This window comes from Corvus cornix, chromosome 4, assembly GCF_000738735.6.
Source record: "Corvus cornix cornix isolate S_Up_H32 chromosome 4, ASM73873v5, whole genome shotgun sequence".
In the NCBI taxonomy this organism is placed as follows: Eukaryota; Metazoa; Chordata; class Aves; order Passeriformes; family Corvidae; genus Corvus; species Corvus cornix.
Genome location: NC_046334.1, coordinates 14,591,907 through 14,603,148, shown reverse-complemented (window position 1 = coordinate 14,603,148; position 11,242 = coordinate 14,591,907). Strand labels below are relative to the sequence as shown.

At 54.9% G+C, this 11,242-nt stretch overlaps 1 protein-coding gene across 1 annotated transcript; it reads left to right on the top strand.

The window, feature by feature from the left end:
- Positions 1 to 3,788: 3,788 nt before the first annotated feature.
- LOC120409978 (translation initiation factor IF-2-like) lies at positions 3,789 to 5,570 on the top strand. The gene is made up of 3 exons (XM_039551678.1): positions 3,789 to 3,874; positions 4,126 to 4,215; positions 5,267 to 5,570. The coding sequence occupies exons 1-3, from the start codon at positions 3,793 to 3,795 to the stop codon at positions 5,539 to 5,541; spliced, it is 447 nt and encodes a 148-aa protein (XP_039407612.1). The 5' UTR covers positions 3,789 to 3,792; the 3' UTR covers positions 5,542 to 5,570.
- Positions 5,571 to 11,242: the final 5,672 nt, after the last annotated feature.

Sequence of the window (11,242 nt, the reverse complement as noted above, 5' to 3'; positions counted from 1 at the left end):
CCCCGCGCCCAACTTTTGGGGGGAACTTCCCCGCGGAGCCGCGCCCGGACCCGCCCCGGCAAGTACCGCTGGTTTTTATTCCTAACAGACCTCGCCCGGGTGGCAGCGGGGTGGCCACGATGTCATGGCTTTCTCGGGACCCAAACTTGAATCTAGAGTTGAGGCTTCGCACCGCGAGAGACGTCTCAAAAGTATTTTGATTTAAATAATAATAATAATAATAATAATGATTAAAAAAAAAACAGATGGCAGGTTTTTCTGCATTTACACTGCGTATTATAAATATATAAATATATATATATTTTTACTGTGGTTATTATCCTTTTCCTTCTCTGAAGTTATAACGCTTAGGGAAAGAGCTGATCCTGCTGTGTTCACTGGTCTTCAAAAGCTATTATTAGATTACTGCCAAACAACCCCTTGTAAATTATTAATTTATCTCTCTAGCAACTTCATTTTGTGCTCATTCTAATTAATTACACCTCTTTAATCTAAGTCTTGATAAAAGTAAAAAAAAAATTGTTAGTGAGAATCAAATATTTTGTGTTGGTAGGATTTATGAACGTGAGCTTTTCTTCTTCTGAATGTCCCTTTTGGCCATTTGTAAATTGTCACCTGAACCTAAGGTATTTCTCTGGCGAGTATTCTTATTCGTACGGCGTCGGCACCCTATAGTAGATGTCCTACATTATTTGTGTAGCCTGATTCACTGTCCGAGGTATTTGTTTACCGCGTTACATATTTAATGGGGATTCCCATAATGTCCCCACCACACGCTGCTCCCGAAGTGAGAAAGGACGTGGCCGCGTAGGTGACAGCGCTTGGGGGGTGGGGGTGGGGTGGGGATTGTCGCTTCGGGTTTCTTGCCAGCACAATATCCGTCTTTCTCGGTTTCAAAGGTGTATCGCGACGGTATTCAGACCGGCTCGGTTATTTATTTATCTATCCGATATTGTTTATTTATTTATTTATTTGGTCGGTTATTTATTACCTTTAATTGCAACACTTTCCCACGGAGGAAAGTCCCTTTTTGGAAGTCTGTTTGTAGAAAAGCCAAATTAAAATTTGTAGGGAAGGGGAGCGAGCGAGCGAGCGAGGCTGCACTGCTTGTAAATTCACAAACGGTTTGGTACATTTCTTTTTGGAACAACAACAATAAACTGAGGGTACTCGGTTGGGTACCTGTATGTATTGTAAATATTTCATTGGCGTTGACGCACATATAGATATATTCTTACAGATTTCGCTGTATCGCTGTTCTATCCGAGACTGTTTGAAGTCTTAAGTTCTGTACATGACCCGATTTCGTTGGTTTTTGTTTGGGTTTTTAATTTTGTTGTTTTGTTTTGTTAATAGGAGGTTTATTTATTCTAGTAATGTACTAAGTTATTTTTAAATGTTGTTAAATCGTCTTTCATTAAAAAAAAAAAGAAAACAGGATTTTAACGTTTTATTGGCAAAGCGCGTTTGCTGCTTCTTGTTTTTCCAGCGCCAGCCTCTGCCCGAGCTCCGTGCCCGCTCCGGACAGGGGGGAGCGGCCCTGGTCGGGGAGCGGCCCGGGGAGCGCCGGGGCTGCGGCTGCAGCACCAGGGACAGCTCCGCGCCTGCGGCTCCGCGTCTGCGCGGCCGCGTCTGCGCGTGGGAAGGGGGGACATGGGGCTGTGCAGGGTCCCCGCCGAGCCCCTGCTCCCCGAGCCGCTCTGTCCCCCCGCCCCGGCGCGGGGGAGCCGGGGGTGCCACGCAGGCAAACGCGTGAAGATAAACCCCAAATTTGAAAAGGGAAAAGTAATTTCCCCGCGCGGTGCTCACAAAAGCCGGGGGAAAAAACCGACGGCAGCGGGCGAGGTGGGGGGGAGGGAGATCATACACGAACCGCTATTAAATATTCATATTTCCGCCCAGCCACCAGCTCCGGCTGTAGCTTCAAAGCCGCCCGGGCACGCCAAGGGTGCCGGCGGCTCTGCGGGCGCGGAGGCAGGGCCTGGTGTCCCGAGGTCCGGCGGGCACAGGCGCCGTGTCCTCGCCGGTGTCCACACCCCCGCCCTCCCCACGGCCCCCGCTAGCCCTTGTCGCTGTCGCTACCGTCGTGGCCCCCGCAGCGCCACGGCTCAGCCCCGCGGGCGCGCAGGGCGGGTTGCCTGCTCCTCCATCCGCGCCCGGGGCTGGCAGCTTTTTGGGAGGGGGTGGCGCTGTCCCGCGCACCCTGCGCGCCCCGCCGAGACCCCCCCCGCGCGGGAAGTGCCTCCCTGCCCCCTCCCCCGTGGGCTGGGCTGCCGCGCAACCTCCCCGGGCGCGGGGCTCGTTCTGAGAAGTGAGACAGGGCAGGAGGAAGCAGGGAAGCGGCGGGTCAGGGGGCCAGGGTGAGGCGGCCCGGCGGGGGCAGGGCCCGGGCGCACCCCGAAAGCAGCAGAGAGCCCCCCCAGACCGGCAGCAGGCGAAGGCAGCGAGCGGCGAACAGCCCCTGAACCGCCGCTGCGCCCTCTTAAATGAGCCATTCACTTAAAGGCTATTACGGGCGAATTAATAAATTACACAGCGAATTATTAAATCCAGATAATTACAAGGAATAAGTAAGTAATCATTAGTTATCTCAGCTAATTACTGTGGGTCAGAGCGAGCGAGAATGTGAAATCCTCCTCGGGAATTGAAATTAACTTTGCACAGTGAGTCTCTCTGCTTGACATCCCCAGTCTGTAGGCACATGGCAGCTCCCCTGTGAGCTCGGCTTTCTATTTAACTTGGAGAGAATGGAAATAAAATTAAGTGGCGATGTGATAATAGGAAGCTGCTTAGAAAGCAAACGCGGTGGGTTTTATTTTTTACCTTTTACTGCCTGGAGATAGATCGCTCTCTAGTTTGCCAAATTAAAAACCTGGGGCAATTAACCGACTTCTCCCACTACCTGCCGGTCCCGCACTTGCAGATGATCAACAAACGAAAAGGCAGGGAAGAGCCGGCGGGCTGTGGGGTGTGTGGGGGTGCAGAGGAGCCTGGGATCCGGGAGAAGCGGGGCGGGCGCCAGGGCAGCCCCTCCGCTGCCCGGGCCGAGCAGGGCTGAGGCACCGGCGCGCTTTGTTTTGGGAGACAATAAGCTGACGAGCTCTAATGAGGGTCCTCGTCTCTTCCGCTGATCTTTCGCCAGATCCTCCAGGAGCCCCCCCTCTCCCCCAACACCCATCTACAGCATCACTTCCCGGCTTTCCTTCACGTGCATCTTTTGTAAACAGCAGATCTACAGGCGGAGATGCTCACGCTGCTCTCGCCGGGCTCTGCCCGCATTAAAACAACAACAACAACAACAAAAACAACTGCTGTGCGTGCACGGCGAGGAAAAATATCTCGGCTTCTTTGCCTTTATCAATTGCAATTAGGTGGACAGTCTTCCCCCTCTTTCCTTGCTCCAGTCTGGGATGATAATTAAAATTTAATGAAGCCTGGGAGTAGCAGAGCTCTGTCTGGGGACTGTGGAATAGAATATTTTAACTGTACATTTACACCAAGTGTCTGGCTTCAAAGACGTGACTGCTTTTAATCTCGAATTAGAAAACCACAGACCTGAAATTAAATATTAGCCACCCTCGGCTCCCCTTCCTTCCCGCCGCACTGTCACGCCTGTGTTTGCCTGCCTTGCCCCACGACACGCACACACCCGCGTCTCGGGTCTCCAATTACCCTCGCGTTAATAATAAATGGCTTTGCCAGGGTGCGGGTTTTCCCCTTTCTTTTCCTTTTTTTTTTTTTTTTTTTTTAATAGGGTTAATGCAATATTAATTGCTCGTAGATGCTATAAGAATGCGCCGCGTTTTTCCAGGAACAAATCGATGGAACGGGGCGGCGAGCGCAGAGCAGGAGGCGCAGCCCCGGGGCCGCCCGGGTGAGTACGGCCGCTGGCGGGGCCCTCCGCGCCCGCGCAACTCCCGCGCCCCTTCCCGCCCCGGCCCGCTGCCCCGCTGGGGATGGGGGCGGGTCGTCCTTTTCCTCCCCAAATCCTCTCTCCGGGGAAACCCCAGCAGCGCCCACTCCCGGGACAGCCCGGCTGGTTTGTGATCCCGGAGCGGTGACCGGGCGGGGAGGATGGGAGACAGCGTTCCCCTCCCTCCTTCATGGTTGTTGTTATTTTGGCAGGTGAGACCCCCAAGCCCTCCCGGAGGAGGGAGCCCGGCGGCGCAGGACGGGAACCTGCCCCGCGGCTGCGGCTCGGCGCGCCCCGCAAAGGTAAAGGAGGGGCTTGGAGGGAAGACGAGGATACCCCGCAAGTCAGCGAGGCGGGGGGTGGGGGATAGAAAAAGCATCACAGCCTCCACCAGCCAAAAAATCCCCAGGCAGCCGGGACCCGCTTCCCGGGGCGGGGGCGTTGCTGACCTGCTGACACGGCTCCTCCGTGCGGGAGCATCCCGGACGCCGGGCAGGGCCGGGGGTGGGCGGGCAGGAGCCGCGGCCGCTGCGCGGGGTAGGTCACGCCTTCCCTGGCCCGGGGCCGGGCCCTCCGCTGGCACTTGTTGACAGAAAAAAAAAAAAATTAAAAGCAAGAAATAGAAAAAAAAAACAACCTAAACGAGCAAACCAACCCAAAACCTGCCCCCAAACTGGCTACGACCCCCGAACGAAAACAACGGAGGGAAAAAAGAGGCGCTCCAGCGCGCCGGGCGGCAGCTGGGACACCCCGGGAGCGTCTGTGTGCGTGCGGGATCCGGCTCCGCAGATGGGCCCCCGCCCCTGCCCAGCCCTCCGCGGGGTGCAGCGCTGCTCAGCCGGGCGGGCTGAGGCCCCCGCGGGCGCTGGGCACTGTCCCCCGCAGCGGCACAGCCGCCCACTGCCCCCGCCACCAGCCCCAGCAGGACGAGCCTTCGGCCTCCTCCTCCTCCTCCCCCCGCCCGGGAAACCCGGGAGCCCTGGGGCGTGCGGAGCGGTGCCGCTGTGCGGGGATGGCGGTGCGGGCGCGGCGCCCCGCGGAGTTTGCGCGGCGGTGGGGCCGGGGGCTGCGCGCCCCGTCGGGCTGCGGCATCGCTCCGCGGCGCGGCGGGGCTGGGCTGGGCTCGCCTCCCCGTTTATACAGAACAGGATCATTTACATAAAGTCCTTAAGGCAAATAACTGTTGGGGCTCTAATTTATATCTGATCGAAAATTAGCCGTCATTATGCGCTCCATTAGCAGCGTCTTTAATGTGCTTCTAAGCACCATTTGTCAAGCGGCTTGTTAATATCCTTCAAGTCTTTAAAGTTGAGAGCTCATTAAAGAGTGCGCTCTGTTATTGATGTAATTTAGATGAGTTTGGAGGAGCGAGTGCGCCGCGGACAACCTGGACGAGCGGGGAGAGGCTGGGGCTCCCCCCGGGGCTGGGGGAGCAGCACCCCCGGCGCGGTGGCCCCTCACGGTCGCCCCTCACGGCGGCGCCGGGCCCGGCCCGGGGCCCGCTCCGCTCCGCGGCGGGGCCGGGGGGAGCCTCTCCGGGCCGAGGCGGAGCAAACCCGGCTAATGATGTGCAGACGTGGCTCCGCCGCCTTTCCCCCACTCCATCGGAAGAGCATAAAGGCCAATAAATTACCTCCGCTGCTTATCTGAAAATCCATCTATCCTGTCGCTTTTTTTTTTTTCCCCTCCGCTGGAGGAGATCGCGTTTGTGCAACACGCCGAAGCCGCCCCTCGAGGGCGGGCTGTGGGGCAGCGCCCTCCGGCCCCCCCGGGAGGCTTCGGAGCCCGGCTCGGCCCCTCCCCGCCCCAAATCCTGCCGAAACCAGCTGCTTGTGGGTGCAGCCCCGGCTGAGCTCTGTGTCCCCCCCTCCCCCGGGCAGTGCGGAGCCGAGCGGGGGCTGGCGGGGAGGGTCCTCCCCTGCGCCGCCGTCCCCGGGCTTCCCCCGGGCGAAAGCAATAAAGCGGGTAATTAGACTGCTAAAGACGGATGTAAATAACGGGGAGGAGGCGGCAGTGACAGGCGTGCGACGGGGCCGCTGCCCCCCGGGGATGAGAAAAGGAACCCGCAGTGCTCCCCCCCAGGCTCTGTGAGAGGTGCCCGATGCCCCAGCGGCCGGAGGGCCCCGGCAATTCAGGAGGGAACTCACCACCCATCAGAGGGGCCCCGTGGCCCCCGGAACCCCCACAGCGTGCAGGGCGAGGGCCAGGGCAGAGGGGATGCGGTGGGGGAACTGCTGCAAGTATCAGCAGCCTTTCAAACCCCGCTGCAGCCCGGCAAACCCCCTGCAGGGGCTTTAAGTGGCCTTTCACGCAGGCTTCTGTCAAATAAGTGTTTCTGTGACCCCACGGTCCCAGGGACCCACGGACACGGAATTTTTCCCAGAAGCGTGATGGATAAGCAGCCACACGTGTGATCCAGCCCTGCTCAGCTCTCGGGCAGTGAGCCCGGGGGTGCTCCCCATCGGTGCAGGGTGGGGTGATCCAGCCCTGGCCCTCACGTGACAGATGGCTGATCCTGACGAGCTGGACACATCTTCTGCTCTTTGCATGCTCTAGCACGGTGTCCTAGTCCTAGATCCTGGAGATGACCTGTCCTAGAGCCACCACCTCCATACTGGTCCCCAAAGCTCTCTGGGCAGAGGAGGAGAAAAGTACCCTCAAGGCAGCAAACAAAAACACCACCCTGGGTGGGCAAAAGCATGAGGCACAAAGAACCACCAGGCGGCCCGAGGGTGACGTGATGAGCTGTCTTTGCAGATGTGATTGTCACCAGGAGCACACAGGAGCTGCAGCACAGCAGCACATTGGCCTGAGCTGGCTGGCCTGTGTTTGCTTTGTCCATCTGTGTGTGGCATTTGGGGACAAAGTCCTCTCAGGGTGTGTGTGGGCACATGTGGGTGGCCTGCTGGATTTGAGGAAGGCTCGTTGCGTGTGGGAAGCCCTTTCTTACCCATCTTTTTACTCACTCACAGCTTTTCTCTTGCCTGTGGCACCACATTATTTTGAAGGGAAGACCACGGAAGTAGGCAGGATAAACTTTGAGAACACATATTTTTTTTTAGGGAGGACAATTACAGGGAGATAGCTTTGTCTGTATTGAACAAAGCTATTAAAAACCAGGGTGTCAAACATGGACTTGCCCATGCCGGATGGGGAGGGAAACCCATGGAAGAGTCTCATGTTATGACCATGCCAACATTTTATGGCAGCAGTGGTTGCAGCTTTCACAAAAGTGAAAAGCAGTTCAGTTTCTTGCCACATTTTGTGGGCAGAACTTGTGGATGTGCAGCAGTGAATGAACCATGTCCTATTCCCACTCCCAGACAGTCTTGTGGGGGGGCTTCTGGCAGTGACAGGTATGGCAATGCCCACTGGGCAGCAGCAGGAGCCCCCTGGGCCAAAGAAGGGTTTGATGAGGAGGGCTTGTGCAAACCTCGGCATAATAAAAGCCTCCACCCCACAGGTACAAACACACACACAGACACAGTGGATGTCGTGTAAAAAAAGGCAAAAGGTGTCACCTTTTGAAATAGTTTTTACATCCTGAGTTGTTGAATTTCTTTCCTGATTGCTCTTCACTTCAGAAATACAGATTCTTTAAGAATACAGTCTTAAAATGCAGTGTCTTTAAAAATTACTGTGAATGGACACATCTGGTGCTTGATATTAACCCTCCCGAATTTCTTGCACCTAAATACATTACACAAAGGTGCCCACAAAACTTTCCTAGTGGCCCTTCCTCATGGAGAAGGGGCACCAGTCCCTGGGGGAGGCCCAGTTAGATCCCCTTGCTGATGGCTGCAGCTCACCTGTGGTGGGGGAAGTGTCTCCCTGCTCCCTGCTTCCCTCCTACCTGGCTGCACCTTAAACCACTCTTCCTTTCAGCCTCCACCGCCAGGCAGACACGACGGGGATGTCAGCAGTGGGCTGGGGGTGGTGGAGCGGTGATGGGTCTGATCCCTGTCTCTGTGCCTGGGTTATTCCCCTGTCTTCTCAGGAAGGCTGGGGAAACACCTCCCACAGCCAGGGCATTCGGAGAGGGGTGGCAGCCCAGACGGTACCTTTGCTGCTGGCCCTGCTGGGGACATTCTTAGCAGCCAGGGGCAGGGCTTGCAGCACCTGCACTACAACAAGTGTCTCACTACCCTCCCAGGTCAGCCGAGGGCATGGGATCCTTGGAGGCCACCTAGTTCAGCCTCTCTGGAGCCTGAGATGCTGAAGTCAGCATCTCCTGGCTGTGCCTGCACCAGGGAACGAAGCAGGGCAGGGCACAAGCCTGGCCACAGGCAGGTCTGCCTCCCCTGTGCTGGCTGGAGCTGATGGACACCCTCCCAAGCAATGCTTGGCCATGGGCTGGGGACAGTGTCTGCTCCAAACAGGCTGTTCAGTGGTGCCCGCGCTGTTTTGAGGGGGCAGGGGAATAGAGGAAGGGAATCAGCCATCACGCAGCGCTGCTTGGCCCCAGGCTGGAGAAGGGCTCCCAGCTGGTTCTGCAGACTGGCAGGGATGCAGCCACCAGAGACCACCCACCACTTACCTAAAGCTCTCTCTCTTCTGTAGAGCCTCTTCCCTGACGGGGAGGTTGGGCTGTGTTTGGCCCGGATATGAAGACCAGACCCTCTCCCCCCAACCTGCTGAGCTGCTGTGTCCCCCCAACCCAGGCAGCAGCACTTTCAACACGTGGAATAGTCTGGATTAGAGCCAGACAGCTGATGGGCTCTTGCCCACACCCAGGTTTGCCAGGCATTGGCACCAGGACTCGCTGAAATTCTGACCTTGCCAAAGACCCTATTGCCTGTCCTTTGGATGATCCCAGAGCAGCCCTGCATCCTGGTGGCCCCACATGGGTGCTGATGAGCAGGGACAGGGCAGGTGCGGGATGGAGCCAAGGGGCTGCTCTCCCAGGCAGCCCATGGGGATGGAGCACGAGGCAGCCCTGGGAAGGTGTGGAGAGGGTTTTCCTTCTTTGAGGCAGCTGTTAAAATGCTTTCATTTAATCAGCCACAGAGCGCACGGCTCAGTTAAACAGCTGGCACCTGGGCTGATGCGTGGGGATGTGTAATTCTGATTCCTACCTTTCTGTTTCAAAGCTGTGTCGTTTTGAGCACTTTGATCCAGAGACTAAACTTATTGTGGCATATTTATGTATATGACATTTTCCTTCGCTCCTTTATTTATTTATTTCTGCGAAACACAACACTGACAAGGTTTCCTAGTGCCGAGGCGGAGGCGCTTTCTGAAGGAAAACACACGGTCCAAACTCCAGCGTGTGCTGCAAGAGTCCTGTTTTATACATGTCAAGGCTCCAACAGCAGGAGCAGTGGCAAAGTGCGGAAGAGCTCATGCAGGAAAAGGAAAAACCAGGCTGGGGGTGAGTGACAGTGCTGCATTCCAATGGACCAACTGTTCTTTGGTTCTATGAGGATGCTTTCTTCCCAGAGTTTTACAATTCTTTCAGGGCCATTATGGCAATTCAGTGCTTTTACCCCTCCCTGATAGTAGCATACTGATCCCCAAAACATTCCCAGGAAGCAGGGATGTGCCGCTATCCAACCTTACAGCAGAGGAAAACAGAGAAGTTTGGGACGAGGAACTGGAAAGAAGTTTCCCAAGTCCTAAGAGGGCTCTTAGAACTGGGACAAATCCTGCCTCATCTGACAACCTCCAAAAAAACGGAACCAGTACCACCCTTGAATTTCTCACTCCCAGGACACTGGCAGTATGAGATGCTCCATGAAATACCATTCCCCTTGAAGCAGTGGTTTTAATTCCCCAGCAGTGGCACTGCAGTTTTCTTAAAGCTCAGCCTCAGTTGTGCTGCAAGGGGGAGGTGAAAGCTGACTTCCCTGAATTTGGGCCTTTGGGTTGGGTTCTCTGGTGTCAAATAAGGCACAAACTCTGGCTGACATTAGAAGATGGAGCATTAATAAATCCTCTTGCCTGGGGCTTTCAGTACATGTGTGATTTTCTGCCTTTTCCCTTGCGTGGGACACACATGGGGTCTGTCACCTCTGTCGGCTGCACAAAACCTGTGGGGATATATCCACAGCTAAACCCCTTCCCCATCTGTTCCATTGGCTTGAAGTGGGCTTAAAACACTTTTTAAACTGGTTTGAGGCTGGGGAGGTACAAACAGAGGCATGAACAGACAGGGACAGCCATGTGGAGTGTGGTCCCCTGGGAAAAGAAGGGGGAACCAGGAAGCCAGGTACCATCCATGACTGAGCTACATGAGGAAGAGATGCTCCTTGTGTGGACATTTCAGCACCTGGGGCACCTCCTTCACCCTTTCCTGCCTCCCAGACAGCTTCTGTTCCAACAATCCTCATCCTGCCATTGCAGCAGCAGCCCCAGCTCTGATGGCTGAGGCTGGCATTTATTATGTGGATCCTCCTGTCTATGGACACATGTGAACACCAACAGCCCTGTTACCCACGTGGAAACGGGAAACCTCCTTTTAGCAGAAACATTTTAAACATCCTCAGCAACTGTTATAGAAGGTCTTGGGCTTCACCTTAAGAGAGCCCTGACTGATGTTAAAATTTAACTGGGAAAACCCAAAAGGCTAAATTTAAAAAAAAAAGTTACTGCTTGAAAAGCAATGGAGGAATTGCTGGGGCAATTCCTTCACTTCTCATCTTTAGAAAAGACTCTCTGACTCATGTACCTCCAAGCTGAATCCCTGGGAAGTGCTGACACCAACTCTCCCTTCACCCCTCCAGATCACTTTTCCCTTCTTTGCCCCTATGGGTGTTTGTGAGCTGAGTCTGCTTGCCCAGAGGAAATCAGCAGGTGGCTGGGCTGCTTCACTGGCTTTTGTGCCAGATCACAGTGAGATCTCAACCAGGTGCATGTTTTAGGCATGACAGTCTTTGAACTGTCCCTGACTGAAGAGAGAAAAATCAGAAGCTTTTATCGCATAAAGGTACCTGTACATCCGAAGGAGGAAAACCACCCACAATTACAGGAGAAATATAACACTGAATGTAGTTCATTTTCAGTCCAGGCTTTCTAGGAAGAAGATGTTGCTCCACCTTTTCTCTCACTTCAAAATTGCAAGCCTTGCCTTGATCTGGGAAAGCACTGTGCTCAGATTACGGGCAAATACGATAAACCAACATCTCAGAACATGTGTAGTTCTTTATTTTGAGGTACCTGTAGGCACTTTCGGCTGGCATTTCATCACACCTCAGTCTTTTTTCTACAGAGGCAGAATCACCCTGATACACTGTAAAACAACATTGCTTGCTACCTTACACCCTAGGCAGTGAGCTGTAACTAAGATGCACACATGCAACTTGATATTTCTTGTGCCAAACACCTCTGCAA

Bases quoted from the DNA above. Each gene is read 5' to 3' on its own strand.
- LOC120409978 (XM_039551678.1), top strand. From the start codon at position 3,793: ATGCGCCGCGTTTTTCCAGGAACAAATCGATGGAACGGGGCGGCGAGC. The intron at 3,875-4,125 runs GTGAGTACGGCC...TTATTTTGGCAG, and splicing joins GCAGCCCCGGGGCCGCCCGG to GTGAGACCCCCAAGCCCTCC. The intron at 4,216-5,266 runs GTAAAGGAGGGG...GATGTAATTTAG, and splicing joins GCTCGGCGCGCCCCGCAAAG to ATGAGTTTGGAGGAGCGAGT.